Source organism: Oncorhynchus masou, unplaced genomic scaffold (assembly GCF_036934945.1).
Source record: "Oncorhynchus masou masou isolate Uvic2021 unplaced genomic scaffold, UVic_Omas_1.1 unplaced_scaffold_587, whole genome shotgun sequence".
NCBI classification, from domain to species: domain Eukaryota; kingdom Metazoa; phylum Chordata; class Actinopteri; order Salmoniformes; family Salmonidae; genus Oncorhynchus; species Oncorhynchus masou.
Genome location: NW_027012291.1, coordinates 92,501 through 111,798, shown reverse-complemented (window position 1 = coordinate 111,798; position 19,298 = coordinate 92,501). Strand labels below are relative to the sequence as shown.

Below are 19,298 nucleotides of genomic sequence, written 5' to 3'. Positions count from 1 at the left end.
ACACTTCTACCATTACCACTACTACCCTAATACTACCATGACCACTACTATCCCTACTACTACCATTGCCACTACTATCCCTACTACTTCCATTACCACTACTATCCCTACTACTACCATTACCACTACTATCCCTACTACTACCATTACCACTACTACCACTACTACTACCATTACCACTACTATTATTTACACTACTACCATTACCACTACTACCCTAATACTACCATTACCACTACTATCCCTATTACTACCATTACCACTACTATCCCTATTACTACCATTACCACTACTATTCCTGCTACTACCATTACCACTACTATTATTTACACTACTACCCCTAACACTACTATTACCAATACTACCATTACCACTACTATCCCTTCTACTACCATTACCACTACTACCACTACTACTACCATTACAGCTACTATCCCTTCTACTACCATTCCCACTACTACCACTACTACTACCATTACCACTACTACCACTACTACTACCATTACCACTACTCTCCCTATTTCTACCATTACCACTACTATCTCTACTACTACCATTACCACTACTACCCCTACTACCATTACAACTACTATCTCTACTACTACCATTACCACTACTATCCCTAATATTACCATTACCACTACTATCCCTACTACTACCTTTAGCACTACTATTATTTACACTACTACCAATACCACTACAACCCCTAACACTACTATTACCAATACTACCATTACCACTACTATCCCTTCTACTACCATTACCACTAATATCCCTACTACTAACATTACCACTACTATCCCTAATACTACCATTACCACCACTATTATTTACACTACTACCATTACCACTACTACCCCTAACACTACGATTACCATTATTATCCCTACTACTACCATTACCACTACTATTACTTACAGTACTAACATTACCACTACTACCCCTACTACGTCCATTACCACTACTATCCCTACTACTACCATTACCACTACTATCGCTACTACTAACATTACCACTACTATCCCTAATACTACCATTACCACCACTATTATTTACACTACTACCATTACCACTACTACCCCTAACACTACGATTACCATTATTATCCCTACTACTACCATTACCACTACTATTATTTACACTTCTACCATTACCACTACTACCCTAATACTACCATGACCACTACTATCCCTACTACTACCATTGCCACTACTATCCCTACTACTTCCATTACCACTACTATCCCTACCACTACCATTACCACTACTATCCCTACTACTACCATTACCACTACTACCACTACTACTACCATTACCACTACTATTATTTACACTACTACCATTACCACTACTACCCTAATACTACCATTACCACTATTATCCTAATACTACCATGACCACTACTATCCCTACTACTACCATTGCCACTACTATCCCTACTACTTCCATTACCACTACTATCCCTACTACTACCATTACCACTACTACCCCTACTACTACCATTACAACTACTATCCCTAATACTACCATTACCACTACTATTATTTACACTACTACCATTACCACTACTACCCTAATACTACCATTACCACTATTATCCTAATACTACCATGACCACTACTATCCCTACTACTACCATTGCCACTACTATCCCTACTACTTCCATTACCACTACTATCCCTACTACTACCATTACCACTACTACCCCTACTACTACCATTACAACTACTATCCCTAATACTACCATTACCACTACTATCCCTACTACTACCATTACCACTGCTATCCCTAATACTACCATTACCACTACTACCCCTACTACTGCCATTAACACTACTATCCCTACTACTACCATTACCACTACTACCCCTACTACTACCATTACCACTACTACCCCTACTACTACCATTACCACTACTATCCCTACTACTACCATTACCACAACTATCCCTACGACTATCATTACCACTACTATCCCTACTACTACCATTACCACTACTACTACCATTACCACTACTATTCCTAATACTACCATTGCCACTACTATCCCTACTACTACCATTACCACTACTTACTATCCCTACTACCACCATTACCACTACTACCCTTACTACCATCATTACCACTGCTAACCCTACTACTAGCATTACCTCTACTATCCCTAATACTGCCATTACCACAACCATCCCTAATACTACCATTACCACTAATATCCCTACTACTACCATTACCACTACTATCCCTAGTACTGCCATTACCACTACTACTCCTACTATTACCATTACCACTACTACTCCTACTGCTACCATTACCACTACTATCCCTACTACTACCATTACCACTACTATCCCTACTACTACCATTACCACTACTATCACTACTACTACCATTACCACTACTACTCCTACTACTACCATTACCACTACTATCCCTACTACTACCATTACCACTACTATCCCTACTACTACCATTACCACTACTATCACTACTACTACCATTACCACTACTACTCCTACTACTACCATTACCACTACTATCCCTACTACTACCATTACCACTACTACCCCTACTACTACCATTACCACTACTATCCCTACTACTACCATTACCACTATTATCCTTGGTAAATGTATTAAATACAAAATAGAGAGCAGCAGTCGACTTGAAAACCATGGAGAGTGGCCTGTATAAGGTTACTCAGTAGCATGGACTTTCTCTGCTGAAGTGCCAGTGTGGCAGCTGTCCGTGGTGCTGATGTTCTGTGGCCTGTCGAGAAGAGCTCTCGATGGTGAGGGAACATAAAACACTTAACCCACAAAACAAAAATATTAACACAGCACGTTAAGTGTTTGTACCATGTTTCATGAGCTGAAATAAAAGATCCCAGAAATGATTTATTATTGTTATTATTATTTTCTTTTTTCTGTTTACATCCTTGTTAGTGAGCATTTCTTCTTTGCCAAGATAATCCATCCACCTGACAGGTGTGGCATATCAACAATCTGATTAAACCGCATGATCATTACACAGGAGCACCTTGTGCTGGGGACAATAAAAGGCAACTCTTAAATGTGCAGTTTTGTCACACAATAATGCCACAGATGTCTCAAGTTTTAAGGGAGTGGGCAATTGTCATGCTGACTGCGGGAATGTCCATCAGAGCTGTTGCCAGAGAATTGAATATAGAGAATTTTTTTGTTTGTATCCTTGTTTGTGAGCATTTCTCCTTTCTATACCATAAGCCGCCTTCAAAGTGGCTTTAGAGAATTTGGCAGTATGTCCACCCGTCCCTCACAACTGCAGACCACGTGTCAGGACCTGGTTTCGAACCTGGGTCTCCGGAGTGAGAAACAGTCACTTAACCAACTGAGCCACGAATAGTCAGCAGAACCCAGAAGATGAGGCAGACACAGCAGTACTTAAGACGGTGTATTTAATAAAGAAAAATCCTTAAATACAAAAAATGGCAAATCCAAAAGGTGGTAGGAAAAGCACAAAAAGGCCTCAAAAGAAACTCACAAAAATTAAACAAAAACAAAAAACAGAATACCACAAGAGCGTCACCCGGAATCGACAAGAGTACACAGAACACTAGGGCAGGGTGCTAACATACAAACACACAGCACAGAACTGAGCACAGAACTGAGGGAAACTAAGGGTTTAAATACAATTAGAGGAAACGAGGCACAGGTGCAAATAATTAATGGGGATCAAGGGAAAAACATAAGGACAAAAAGCACAATGGGGGCATCTACTGACCAAAACCCGGAACAACCCTGGCCAAATCCTGACAGAATCCCCCCCCTAGGAACGGCTCCTGACGTTCCTACCAGCTCTCTCAGGGTGGAGGACCCTGAACTGACGAATGAGGTCAGGGTCCAGGATGTCTTTGGCAGGAACCCAGGAGCGCTCCTCAGGACCGTAGCCTTCCCAGTCCACCAGATACTGCCAGGACCGCTGCACCCGGCGGGAATCCAGTATCCGGTGGACGGTATAAGCCGGCTGGCCTCCAATGACACGAGGCGGAGGGGGAGGTCTGTCTGCCGGGACAAGGGGAGAAAAAACAACAGGTTTAAACAATGAAACATGAAATGTGGGATTAATCTTAAGGGATCTGGGTAAGTGTAGGCGATAAGAAACTGGGTTAACTCTCCTGGCAACCTTGAAGGGACCGATGTATTTTTGGGACAGCTTGCGAGACTCCACACGTAGAGGTAAGTCTCTTGTGGAGAGCCAGACTCTCTGGCCGGGGCGCAGGGTAGGCCCGGGACGGCGACGTCTGTTGGCTTGTTGTTGATACCTCTGTGAGGAACGCATAAGATTAAGACGGGTCTTCCTCCACATAAGCCGACAGCGTCTGACGAACTTCAAGGCTGAAGGCACTCTGACTTCTGCCTCCTGGTCCGGGAACAATGGAGGAGCATAGCCAAACTGACACTCGTGCGGGGACATACCAGTGGAGGAGGAGCGCAAGGTGTTGTGCGCGTATTCGGCTCAAACAATAAAGGATGACCATGTGGACGGGTTGTCACGAGTCATACATCGGAGGGTGGTTTCCAGCTCTTGATTCATCCTCTCTGTTTGGCCGTTGGACTCTGGATGGTACCCTGAAGATATGGGGGCTTCTGCCAGTCTGAGTTGGCAGAAGGCCTTCCAAAACCTTGAGGCGAACTGGGGACCTCTGTCAGAAACCACATCTTGAGGAATGCCGAAGACTCGGAACACATGATTAATTACCAACTCAGCCGTTTCCTTGGCAGAAGGTAACTTAGTCAGAGGGACGAACCTGGCCGCCTTTGAAAACCTGTCGATTATGACTAGGATAGTAGTATTGCCATGGGATGGAGGAAGTCCAGTAATAAAGTCCAATGAGATATGGGACCAGGGTCTGTGGGGAACAGGTAAAGGGTGAAGGAGTCCTTGAGGGCGGAGGTGAGAAGATTTGCCCTGGCAGCACACGGGGCAGGCATTGACGAAAGTGGCAACGTCTTCTCTTATGGTAGGCCACCAGAACTTACGCTGGATGAACTCCAAGGTGCGACCTACGCCCGGATGACAGGTGAGGCGAGAGGAGTGCCCCCACAGAAGGACCTGAGTCCTCACTGCCTTGGGGACAAACAACCGATTGGCAGGGCCTCCTTTAGGGTCCGGTTCGCTAGCTTGAGCACGTCTCACGGTATCCTCAACTTGCCACGAGATCGGAGCCACAATCTTAGCAGCAGGAAGGACAGGCATGTCCGTGTCATCTCGAATAGCAGGAGCGTAGACTCGGGACAGGGCATCCGGTTTGAGATTCTTCGACCCGGGCCGATAGGTGAGGATAAACTGGAATCGATTGAAGAAAAGAGACCATCTAGCTTGTCTAGAGTTCAACCGCTTCGCCTGCTGGATATACTCCAGATTTTTGTGGTCCGTAAGCACTTGAAACGGGTGAGAAGCCCCCTCGAGCCAGTGTCTCCATTCCTTCAATGCCATCTTAACCGCTAGGAGTTCACGATCCCCCACATCGTAGTTCCTCTCAGTCGGGGTAAGCCGGTGTGAGAAGAAAGCGCACGGATGAAGCTTCTTGTCTTCACCCCTCTGAGACAGGACAGCTCCAACACCAACCTCTGATGCGTCTACCTCCACCACAAATGGTTCATCCGTAGTCGGTAGTATCAGGATGGGAGCAGAGAGGACGCGCTGCTTGAGTCCTTGGAAGGCCGTTTCAGCTTCTCTTCCCCACAAAAACCTTGCATTGCCACCTTTGGTTAAAGCTGAGAGAGGAGCTGCCACCAAACTGAAGTTCTTGATGAACTTGCGGTAAAAGTTTGTGAAGCCCAGGAAACGCTGAACATCCTTAACGGATTTGGGGGTGGGCCAATCCGCTACCGCCCCTACCTTCCTAGGGTCCATTTGGACTCGACCGGGTTCCACTACAAATCCCAGGAATTGTACTCGGGATGAATGGAATTCACATTTTTCCGGCTTAACGTACAGATGGCTGTCTAGGAGGCGTTTGAGTACTTGTCTGACATGCTTAGTGTGTTCTTGAAGGGAGCTCGAAAAGATGAGGATGTCATCCAAGTAAACGAACACAAATATGTTAAGCATATCCCTAAGCACATCGTTTATGAGCGCTTGGAACACCGCTGGGGCGTTGGTCAGGCCGAAGGGCATCACCAAGTATTCATAGTGACCAGTAGGCGTGTTGAAAGCGGTCTTCCACTCGTCACCAGGTCTGATCCGCACAAGATGGTATGCGTTCCGCAGGTCAAGCTTAGTGAAAACAACTGCTTCCTGGAGCAGCTCGAAGGCTGTGGCCATAAGGGGTAGCGGGTAACGGTTACGGACGGTTATGTCATTGAGTCCCCGGTAGTCGATGCAAGGACGTAATCCACCGTCTTTCTTGGCCACAAAGAAAAACCCTGCTCCCGCCGGGGGAGGTGGATGGACGCATGAGGCCTGCTTCCAGAGCGTCCTTGATGTAGGTATCCATAGCAGCTCGTTCGGGTGGAGATAGGGAAAAGATCCGACCCCTGGGGGGCAAGTGCCCGGAAACAGGTCGATGGGGCAATCGTAAGGTCTATGGGGTGGTAGCATGGTGGCCCTCTGTTTGCTAAACACCAGTTTGAGGTCATGGTAACACTCGGGAACTCGGGTCAGGTCGATGGATTCTAACGACTCGGGAGTAGAACTCGGGGAATTCTGGAAAATACAAGTAGCTTGGCACGTAGGACCCCACTGCTTGATAGTGCCCACAGACCAGTCGATGTGAGGGTTATGGCTGTGAAGCCAGGGGTATCCAAGGACGAGAGGGAACTCGGAACAGGAGATCAAATGAAAGTTCATCAATTCCTGGTGTTGTGAAACTGAAAGTCTCAAGGAGGTAGTGACATGAGTGACAAGTCCAGATCCCAAAGGGCTTCCATCCAATGTAGTAACCCTCATGGGGTCACTTAGAGGTTCAGAGGGAACGCCATTCTCCTTCGCCCAGACACCATCCATGAAGTTACCTGCGGCTCCAGAGTCTACCAAGGCTTGAAGGTGAAGCTTGTGGTTGTCCCAGGAGAGGGTGACTTGAATGAGCAGACGGGAGTTGGACGGATGGGAGGAGGTTATGTTTCCCGTTACAGTTCCCCCCGGTCTGTACGGGACAGAGCGTTTCCCTGGAGCCCGGGACACGTGGAACGGAAATGGCCCGGTTTGCCGCAATATAGACAGCGTCGCTCCCTCATCCGGTGGTCTCTCTCAGCCTGGGAGATGCGTCCAATCTGCATGGGTTCCGGTGGAGCCAGCGATGATAAAGGTGGGGACTCGGAGCTGGGACTGATAGGGGCTAGAGGTCTACGGTTGAGTTCTCTCTCTCTCAGACGCTGGTCAATGCGTGAGGCCAACTTGATCAGGGACTCGAGATTGTCCGGTGGTTCCCGAGTGGCCAGTTCATCTTGGATAGTGTCGGAAAGGCCTTTCAGAAAGCACACCGTGAGCGCCTCGTTGTTCCAGCCACTCGCTGCTGCCACCGTGCGGAACTGGATGGCATAGTCCGTCACGCTGCGCCAACCTTGATGGAGAGTCAGGAGCTGTTTGGCTGAGTCAGAACCACTGCTTGGGCCTTGAAACACTCGTTTGAATTCCTCAGCAAAGGCAGAGTAGCTGGCACAGCAGGAACTATGGGCATCCCACACAGCAGTAGCCCAGGCCAGGGCTTTTTTCGACAGCAGGGTGATGATATATGCGATCTTAGACCGGTCGGTGGGAAACGACGAGGGTTGCAGCTCAAAGGAGAGAGAACATTGAGTGAGAAACCCTTTACAAGCACTTGGATCACCTGAGAACCGTTGGGGAGGTGGAAGACGAGGTTCAGCCAGGGGGTTAACTGCCATGGGTACGTGAACCTGAGGTACTGGGACGGGAACTGTTGCCGGGGTAAGTCGATCAGATATTTGCTTAATGGAAGTCAGCATCTCCGACAGAAGATGAGAATGTCTAGCCATTAAGGCCTCTTGCTGAACCAGGGCGGCTTCGTGGCGTTGGACAGTCTCCTGGTGGTGGGACAGCGTGGCAAAAAGGTCCTGGGAACTGGCTGCCTCTGGGTTCATTTTTGGCTCTGTGTTTCTGTCAGGACCCGGTTTCGAACCTGGGTCTCCGGAGTGAGAAACAGTCACTTAACCAACTGAGCCACGAATAGTCAGCAGAACCCAGAAGATGAGGCAGACACAGCAGTACTTAAGACGGTGTATTTAATAAAGAAAAATCCTTAAATACAAAAAATGGCAAATCCAAAAGGTGGTAGGAAAAGCACAAAAAGGCCTCAAAAGAAACTCACAAAAATTAAACAAAAACAAAAAACAGAATACCACAAGAGCGTCACCCGGAATCGACAAGAGTACACAGAACACTAGGGCAGGGTGCTAACATACAAACACAGAGCACAGAACTGAGGGAAACTAAGGGTTTAAATACAATTAGAGGAAACGAGGCACAGGTGCAAATAATTAATGGGGATCAAGGGAAAAACATAAGGACAAAAAGCACAATGGGGGCATCTACTGACCAAAACCCGGAACAACCCTGGCCAAATCCTGACACCACGTGTATATTGCGTAGTGTTGATTAGCGGTTTCTGATGTCAGCATTGAGTGCCCCATGGTGGTGGTGGGGTTATGGTATGGGCAGGCATACGCTACGGACAACTAACACAATTGCATTTTATTGATGGCAATTTGAATGCACAAAGATACATTGTTGTGCCATTCATCCGCCACCATCACCTCATGCTTCAGCATGATAACGCACAGCCCCATGTCACAAGGATCTGTACACAATTCCTAGAAGCTGAAAATGTCCCAGTTCTTCCATGGCCTGCATAGTCACCAGACATGTCACCCATTCAGCATGTTTGGGATGCTCTGGATTGAAGTGTACAACAGCGTGTTCCAGTTCCCTCCAATATCCAACAACTTCGCACAGCCATTGAAGAGGAGTGGGACAACATTCCACAGGCCACAATCAACAGTCATCAACTCTATGAGAAGGAAATATGTCGAGCTGCATGAGGCAAATAGTGGTCACACCAGATACTGACTGGTTTTCTGAGCAACCTACAGATGCATATATGTATTCCCAGTCATGTGAAATCCATAGATTATGGCCTAAGGAATGTAGATAAATGTATATAAATTGACTGATTTCCTTATTTGAACTGTAACTAGGACTGTTGAGGTGACCAAATTACATTTGATAGTTTAAGCACAGTAATTAGGCTTCTCCAAGCTCTGATGCTGCTGCTCCAAACTTGCTAACTGCCTGGTACTCAGCACTCTGTTGTACCTCTAATCATTCTAATGACATCAATGCAAATGTATTTAAACATCTAATCAAACACTTCAAGAGCGCCCATCAGCTCATGTTGCGCACATTAAGAAAACAGTTTTGATGGCCTCTATTAAAAATAGGAAGGTATCATCAGCTTTCTATAGGCTAGGTCTACTATATTTATTTCTCAACTTTCCTAATATTAAGCACATTGCTTCGCTTTACAACAGGAGTATAGCCTACCTGGCTGGCATGAAAATGAACCATGGGAAATGCGTCCTCCATTCGCTATTTAAGTGCATAGACCTCCATTCGCTATTTAAGTGCATAGTCCTCCATTCGCTAATCAAGTGCATAGTCCTCCATTCGCTAATCAAGTGCATAGTCCTCCATTCGCTATTTAAGTACATAGATGACATGTATTTTTTTAATGGTCCATTCTAAATCAAAACATATATCACACATATATGATTTAGTATATGTAAAGACAACTTTAAATTAAGAATAGTCTCATGGGTGACAATATTAGCCAATCACTTGTGAATGATGCCCAGGTTGAATGATGCCCAGGTTGAATGATGCCCAGGTTGAATGATGCCCAGGTTGAATGATGCCCAGGTTGAATGATGCCCAGGTTGAATGATGCCCAGGTTGTGCATTAAGGCAAGAAACAGCGCAACTTTTTAAAATCGTAGTCACATAACTCGCACAACTCAACTAAAGTGGCCAAATAACTTCTTAAAATGAAGCACATGAATCCGCTTTATAACCAGTGTGGGGCTGACATGGCAGACATTGGCAGCTGGTTTCTAGTTTGGGGATCATTTTCACCATAAAAATACAGCTTTATAATAAAGCATTACATCCATAATCGCATTTAATCGCTAATTGATTCCATTTAGGAACAAACAACAAGGAGGAATGGGAAAAAATGTCAGTCTCTCGATGTGCAAAACTGATAGAGACATACCCCAAGCGACTTACAGCTGTAATCACAGCAAAAGGTGGCGCTACAAAGTATTAACTTAAGGGGGCTGAATAATTTTGCACGCCCAATTTTTCAGTTTTTGATTTGTTAAAGTTTGAAATATCCAAAAAATGTCGTTCCACTTCATGATTGTGTCCCACTTGTTGTTGATTCTTCACAAAAAAATACAGTTTATATCTTTATGTTTGAAGCCTGAAATGTGGCAAAATGTCGCAAAGTGCAAGGGGGCCGAATACTTTCGCAAGGCACTGTATATATATATATAATGCGTGCAGTTGCTTCCATGTCTTCATTTGTAGCCTACTTCTTATCTGAAATGCCTGTGAGAAGGACCTGATCAAGAGAGGGGCATTGGCTATAACCTACTAGACGTGAGTGAGAAGGGCCTCGGAGCACAGCAGCCGGGAGAAGGACCTGATCAAGAGAGGGGCATTGGCTATAACCTACTAGACGTGAGTGAGAAGGGCCTCGGAGCACGGCAGCTGGGAGAAGGACCTGATCAAGAGAGGGGCATTGGCTATAACCTACTAGAAGTGAGTGAGAAGGGCATCGGAGCACGGCAGCCGGGAGAAGGACCTGATCAAGAGAGGGGCATTGGCTATAACCTACTAGACGTGAGTGAGAAGGGCCTCGGAGCACAGCAGCCGGGAGAAGGACCTGATCAAGAGAGGGGCATTGGCTATAACCTACTAGACGTGAGTGAGAAGGGCCTCGGAGCACGGCAGCCGGGAGAAGGACCTGATCAAGAGAGGGGCATTGGCTATAACCTACTAGACGTGAGTGAGAAGGGCCTCGGAGCACGGCAGCTGGGAGAAGGACCTGATCAAGTGAGGGGCATTGGCTATAACCTACTAGACGTGAGTGAGAAGGGCCTCGGAGCACGGCAGCCGGGAGAAGGACCTGATCAAGAGAGGGGCATTGGCTATAACCTACTAGACGTGAGTGAGAAGGGCCTCGGAGCACGGCAGCCGGGAGAAGGACCTGATCAAGAGAGGGGCATTGGCTATAACCTACTAGACGTGAGTGAGAAGGGCCTCGGAGCACGGCAGCCGGGAGAAGGACCTGATCAAGAGAGGGGCATTGGCTATAACCTACTAGACGTGAGTGAGAAGGGCCTCGGAGCACGGCAGCCGGGAGAAGGACCTGATCAAGAGTTGGGCATTGGCTATAACCTACTAGACGTGAGTGAGAAGGGCCTCGGAGCACGGCAGCCGGGAGAAGGACCTGATCAAGAGTTGGGCATTGGCTATAACCTACTAGACATGAGTGAGAAGGGCCTCGGAGCACGGCAGCCGGGAGAAGGACCTGATCAAGAGAGGGGCATTGGCTATAACCTACTAGACGTGAGTGAGAAGGGCCTCGGAGCACGGCAGCCGGGAGAAGGACCTGATCAAGAGTTGGGCATTGGCTATAACCTACTAGACGTGAGTGAGAAGGGCCTCGGAGCACGGCAGCCGGGAGAAGGACCTGATCAAGAGTTGGGCATTGGCTATAACCTACTAGACGTGAGTGAGAAGGGCCTCGGAGCACGGCAGCCGGGAGAAGGGAATTATACTGTCATTAGCCTGTTATATTCAGACCAAGGGCTCAAAGGCCACTTTGGCCACAAAAGGCATGGATTTGTTTTGAGGGGCATTCTGGCCAAACAAGGGAGATGCTGCAGAGAAATGTGAGACCTGGTGAGAATATTATCAAGTGGTTGTCAAAATGTGTGTAGCTTGTTTTTTCAAATCATGGTTAGAGATCCATAATGCAGCCTTAGAATTTATTACACATCAAAACATATAGCCCAACGTTGTATCACAACTAATGTTGCATAAATAACTCAATTAAGGATATAGGAGGACCAGTTTATTTTTTAACTGCTCAACACAGAATAGCCGCATGTTTGGAGAAAATATCCTTTGTGTTTTATTCTGCTTTGTTCAATTGTATTCTTCGTACTTTAAAATAATATAAAATAATGCCACGGAATTCTAACCAAATGTTGTCTGCTAAATGAACCAGTGTAGCCCACAGCCATATGGCACAGCCATAGTCAGGGCCGAACATAAAGACAACCTCAGAGGATGCTATTCTGTTCTTCTGAAATTGACTACATTTTCTTCATATCATGTTTCTTTCGACCTGTCTAAAATAAATAAGGGATTTATTGTGATAGTGTAGGCTACATTAAATGGGTTTATTAGACTATTGAAATGTAGATGTTCCAAATGCCTGCATTAGTGGCTTGAAGGCTGCGTGTGGAAGCCAGAAGATGCTCAATATGTATATGCTAATTAACTGTTAATTACCCTGAGACTGGCAGTTATTTGCTTGACAATCACCAGCTGACAAAATGTCATGTCCGCCACAGCCCGAACTGCAACTCAGTAAAACTCTAGAAATTGTTGCATGTTGCATTTATATTTCTGTTCAGTGTAATAGTAGTGGAGAATGTGTATGTAGCCTGGTCTCAGATCTGCGCTGTCTTGCCATAGTGGAAGCAGATCTGGGACTCGATCAGGCAGGTATTGTGTGATGGTGGGAACTATTGGAGACTTACTTGGAACTCTGTTGATGGCTTTGAGGGGTCTGAGGACCCTGACTGTCCTGATGGCTGAGAGGTTGATGTTCTGGAGGTCCAAGGAGTATTCTACCATCCTGGAGAAACAGGAACACAATACTGTTACAAACTGTTGAAACTCACACTGTTGAACTGAACAAACCCTCTGTCCTTACTAGATATTGTCAACGTTGTTAGTGGTATTTTTCTAGTTCAACATGTTAAAAGAAAACAGAGTGAAACCCAGTAACAGCACAGATCACACATCAGAGGATCTGTTCTATGTTTATGCTCTTATATTCATTCATATTCTTATATATGAATAAATATTTTCTCATATTTATTTATTTTCTTACTTCTGTATCTGTTTCCTAAATGTATTTAAAAGGAGAAACCCAAAGCCCTTACACAGTTGGGGGTTTGTAATGTAAAACTGGATGTGAATAAATGTTCACCCCCAATACACCCAGATAACCAGTCATCCACAGAGTTCAGAACCCTCAGTCCACACGACATCCATATTAGGAAGTCCCTCAGTTGTCAGACGAAACTCCCGTAGTTGACAGACAAAACTAGTCAGACAACTGAATGATTTCCTAATATGGATGCTGAACTAGTAAGTGTTGGAGTGGAGGTAATAGTCCCATCCGGCTCGAAGGACCATGAAACGCATGTAGGCATGCATGTAGTCACGCACGCACACACACACACGGAATGTTGGGATCCAGACCTACTTCCAGTCCATCCCTGTACCAGGAGAGAGAGAGAGGGGACAGAGAGAGAGAGGGGAAAGAGAGATAAGGAAAGTAAGAGCCAACCCTAGAACACCCCTAGGCATCCATTACCTCATCATAATCATCTCAACTGCAGGAATGAACAACGATGAAGACTCAGTTTAATATGCAGGAATACAAACTCAAAACACTAGTGAATTTGCAGATACCTGGGCCAACAGAACAGAGAGAGTCTGCCAGACTCAAGGCAGGGGAGTCAGAGAGAACTCAACTATGCACTGGAGCATTGCGCTGAGCTAGACTGACAGACAGTCTTACTGCAGTGAGAGGAACACACTCTACAGGGAGAGAGGAAGAGATGAGAACTGGTGTGAGGATATATTAAGGGTGTAGAGAAAAGCAGTAGCCCCTAGCTCTTAACCACTAGCTCCTAGCCAATAAGCAGTAGCCCCTTGCTGTGAAGCCTGCTTCTCCTTGCCGGTCAGTTAGTGCAGACAGAGGCCCAGACTGCAGACTAACTCCAGAGGGGGAGTGGGAGGTGAGGACAAGCGTGTGGAGGTGTTTGGGGAGAAACAGACAGTGATCCAGTCAACCCAGACAGTTCATTCAGGCCAACTCCAGTGGGGAAGAGGACCTTACAAAAACAATACGACACATTTACACTTTCACTCCTGAAGAGATTGGAGAGAGAGAGAGAGAGAGAGAGAGGGAGAGAGACAGAGAGAGAGAGAGGGGAGGGAGAGAGAGAGAGAGAGAGGGGGGAGGGAGAGAGTGAGAGGGGGAGGGAGAGAGAGAGAGAGAGAGAGAGAGAGAGAGAGAGAGAGGGGAGGGAGGGAGAGAGAGAGAGAGGGAGGGAGAGAGAGGGGGAGGAGAGAGAGAGGGGGAGGGGAGAGAGAGAGAGAGAGAGAGGGAGAGAGAGAGAGAGAGAGAGAGAGAGAGAGAGAAAGAGGGGAGGGAGAGAGAGAGAGAGGGGAGGGAGAGAGAGAGAGAGGGGAGGGAGAGAGAGAGAGGGGAGGGAGAGAGAGAGAGAGAGAGGAGGGAGATAGAGAGGGGAGGGAGAGAGAGAGAGGGGAGGGAGAGAGAGAGAGAGAGAGGAGGGAGATAGAGAGTGAGAGTAGAGAGAGAACAGGATTGGAGGGAGAGATTTGAGGGAGAGATTTGAGAGAGAAAGAGAGAGAGAGAGAGAGGGAGGGAGCGCGAGAGAGAGAGAGAGAGAGAGAGAGAGAGAGAGAGAGAGAGAGGGAGAGAGAGAGAGAGAGAGAGAGTGAGAGTTGAGAGAGAACAAGATTGGAGGGAGAGATTTGAGAGAGAAAGAGAGTTAATGCAGGCTAACTCCAATGGGAAAGAAGACATGTGTCTAGATGGATTTAACAAGGACCTGAATACAATCAGTAGTTTCTTAGTCCCAACCCTATCAACGATCCCTTGGACCCTAACCACTATCCCCTATCCCCCCCAACCCTGCTCCCCTAACCACTATCCCCTATCCCCCCAACCCTGCTCCCCTAGACACTATCCCCTATCCTCTCCTAACCCTGCTCCCCTAGACACTATCCCCTATCCTCTCCTAACCCTGCTCCCCTAGACTCTATCCCCTGTCCTCTACAAGCCCTTCTCCCCTAGACACTATCCCCTATCCTCTCCTAACCCTGCTCCCCTAGACACTATCGCCTATCCACTCCTAGCCCTGCTCCCCTAGACACTATCCCCTATCCTCTACAAACCCTGCTCCCATAGAAACTATCCCCTATCCACTACAAGCCCTGCTCCCATACACTAGCCCCTATCCTCTACAAGCCCTAATCCCATAGAAACTATCCCCTATCCTCTACAAGACCTACTCCCCTAGACACTATCCCCTATCCTCTACAAGCCCTTCTCATCTAGACACTATCCCCTATCCTCTACAAGCCTTGCTCCCATAGACACTATCTCCTATCCACTCCAAGCCCTACTCATCTAGACACTATCCCCTATCCTCTACAAGCCCTGCTCCCATAGACACTATCCCCTATCCTCTACAAGCCCTGATCCCATAGACACTTCTTGATACCCTCTTTACCTCTAAAATAACTGGATTATTAAATGGCAGAAGCTGAATCAGCCATGAACATAAAGGTTAAAGTGCATTGTGCATAGTGAGAATCCTACTAGATGGTCCTATTCCTAATACAGCATGGCATCCGTTTTACCAGATCTCCTCATAATCTAATATGACAGCCATGTTTCTACTGGAGAGAAGAGCAGAGAACTGGGGGGTCTGACAATACAAGCCAGAAGCTATAGAGTACAACTGGAGTACAACTTGAGAACTGCTGCCCTGCACTTTATCATTCACTCTGCCTCATCAGGTAGAGATTGGATGGAGAGAGAGAGACAGAGAGGGAGAGAGACAGAGAGAGAGAGAGAGAGAGACAGAGAGAGACAGAGAGAGAGAGTAGAGAGAGAGAGAGAGAGTGGAGAGAGAGAGAGACAGAGAGAGAGAGAGTGGAGAGAGACAGAGAGACAGAGAGACGGAGAGAGAGAGAGTGGACAGACAGAGAGAGAGAGAGAGGGAGAGAGAGAGACAGAGAGAGAGAGACCTGAGAGAGAACGATCTGAGAGACAAGGCAAGAAGGGCATTCTATGCCATCAAAAGGAACATAAATTTCAACATACCAATTAGGATTTGGCTAAAAATACTTGAATCAGTCATAGAGCCCATTGCCCTTTATGGTTGTGAGGTCTGGGGTCCGCTCACCAACCAAGACTTCACAAAATGGGACAAACACCAAATTGAGACTCTGCACGCAGAATTCTGCAAAAATATCCTCAGTGTACAACGTAGAACACCAAATAATGCATGCAGAGCAGAATTAGGCCGATACCCACTAATTATCAAAATCCAGAAAAGAGCAGTTAAATTCTATAACCACCTAAAAGGAAGCGATTCCCAAACCTTCCACAACAAAGCCATCACCTACAGAGAGATGAACCTGGAGAAGAGTCCCTAAGCAAGCTGGTCCTGGGGCTCTGTTCACAAACACACCCTACAGAGCCCCATGACAGCAGCACAATTAGACCCAACCAAATCATGAGAAAACAAAAAGATAATTACTTGACACACTGGAAAGAATTAACAAAAAAACAGAGCAAACTAGAATGCTATTTGGCCCTACACAGAGAGTACACAGCGGCAGAATACCTGACCACTGTGACTGACCCAAAATTAAGGAAAGCTTTGACTATGTACAGACTCAGCGAGCATAGCCTTGCTATTGAGAAAGGCCGCCGTAGGCAGACATGGCTCTCAAGAGAAGACAGGCTATGTGCTCACTGCCCACAAAATGAGGTGGAAACTGAGCTGCACTTCCTAACCTCCTGCCCAATGTATGACCATATTAGAGAGACATATTTCCCTCAGATTACACAGATCCACAAAGAATTTGAAAACAAATCCAATTTTGAAAAACTCCCATATCTACTGGGTGAAATTCCACAGTGTGCCATCAGAGCAGCAAGATTTGTGACCTGTTGCCACGAGAAAAGGGCAACCAGTGAAGAACACGCACCATTGTAAATACAACACATATCTATGCTTATTTATTTTATCTTGTGTCCTTTACCATTTGCACATTGTAAAAACACTGTATATATATATATATAATATGACATTTGTAATGTCTTTATTGTTTTGAAACTTCTGTATGTGTGATGTCTACTGTTAATTTTTATTGTTTATTTCACTTTATATATTATATACCTTACTTGCTTTGGCAATGTTAACACATGTTTCCCATGCCAATAAAGCCCCTTGAATTGAATTGAATTGAATTGAGACAGAGAGAGAGTGGAGAGAGAGAGACAGAGAGAGAGTGGAGAGAGAGAGAGAGAGAGAGAGAGAGAGAGAGAAAGAGAGACAGAGAGAGGGGGGGGAGAGAGAGGGAGGGGGAGAGAGAGAGGGAGAGAGAGAGAGAGTGAAGTGGAGATAGAGGGAGTTGGGAGAGGGAGGAAGGGTTGAGCGCCTGAAAATGGGTCCTGCCAATTTGGATCAGTTTTGCACCGATTTGAGATAGGGCCGAGACAGAAATAAGCACACATTTTCTGTCTCTCTAACTCTTTCACCATCTCTGTGTCGAGATGCATTTCCTGATCAATATGGGTACCCCATCTACAACAATCCATGTTTTCGCTGCTTCTATGTCCTTCTTGAATGTGAACCAGAGAACTATGGCCTTACTTAAACTACATACTGTGTACTACTCATACTACAATTTTTGTAGAACACACTGTTTACTAATCATACTACAAACTATTTACAACACACTGTTTACTAATCATAACTACAAACTATTTACAACACACTGTTTACTAATCATACTACAATTTTTGTAGAACACACTGTTTACTAATCATACTACAAACTATTTACAACACACTGTTTACTAATCATAACTACAAACTATTTAGAACACTCTGTTTCGTAAAACGTTTCAAGTTTTAATTGGCACATGGACAAGTAGGTGTTGTTTGGTCTTCGTCCCCGTGCCTTTATAGGGCCCGCTGTAATCTGGGCCAAATAAAACCCTGTTACGCATTCCTGCTCCTGTCTCCTGAACCTCTTCCTACCAGACAGAATAATCATCCATTAAGGGAGGCAGCAGGAATGGCCCGTCTGACGACGCTGCGTGCAACTGGGTCGCCCGGCTGATGTCGTTGCGCTGCTAGTGCGTCGGATGGGGGGGGGGGGGGGGTACTGTCATGGATCCCTCTGGAACTTTCATAGAGCACACCTGGTCCCTATTCCCACTGATTGTATATCTGTGCCCTTTGCTCAGCGTGGTGCTGTCGGTTATTGTATATATGTACCCTTTGCTCAGCGTGGTGCTGTCGGTTATTGTATATATGTACCCTTTGCTCAGCGTGGTGCTGTCGGTTATTGTATATATGTACCCTTTGCTCAGCGTGGTGCTGTTGGTTATTGTATATATGTACCCTTTGCTCAGCGTGGTGCTGTTGGTTATTGTATATATGTACTCTTTGCTCAGCGTGGTGCTGTTGGTTATTGTATATATGTACCCTTTGCTCAGCGTGGTGCTGTCGGTTATTGTTAGAATGTCAATTGGTGAGTGTGAGGACCTGTGCTGTGTGTTTTGGCTTTCGTGCCCTTGAGGATTCGCAGATGAATTCGGGTCTCGTCCCGTGTGGTATCATTGTGCGCCAGTGTTATTTATTCGAGGTTCTCCTCGCTCTTTTGTTTGGGTTTCAACCCTGTGTTTTTGTAACGTGTTTGTTTGGTCTGCGTCTCCTTGCCTTTACACGGCACAACGTCATTTGGGGGGGAATTTTTTTAAACTATTACGCATTCCTGCATCTGTCTCCCGATCGTTCAGACCAGAAGGCAAGAACGGGTTTTCAGACATGGCCATTGTCTCATTACAAGTGTGTTCCCATCGTTTAGTAACAGTAATCACAGCCATATCCCTGCTAAAGCCTGACACAAACACACACACATACCAAAATGAAGGAATAGCCGGAAACAACGCATTGGTTTCTACTAAACAGTACGTTTAATAGTATGTAGATTTATGACAGATTTCAGACACATTCACTGAATAAATAAACACACACACACACACATGCACACGCACACGCAGTAACAGTAACACATTTGGCATAAGAAGTCATTCAAAACGCCTGTGTAAGTTCCTTTGGGAAGGAATGTGGTACATCAATAATGAACAGAAGATCAATGG

At 46.0% G+C, this 19,298-nt stretch overlaps 1 protein-coding gene across 1 annotated transcript in view; it reads right to left on the bottom strand.

The window, feature by feature from the left end:
- The window catches only part of LOC135536273 (voltage-dependent T-type calcium channel subunit alpha-1I-like), a 197,887-nt gene that overhangs the window by 118,637 nt on the left and 59,952 nt on the right, over positions 1 to 19,298 (bottom strand). The window contains exon 4 of the mRNA XM_064962633.1: positions 12,830 to 12,927. Coding sequence (XP_064818705.1) covers positions 12,830 to 12,927 — 98 coding nt within the window. The remainder of the gene's footprint in view (positions 1 to 12,829; positions 12,928 to 19,298) is intronic.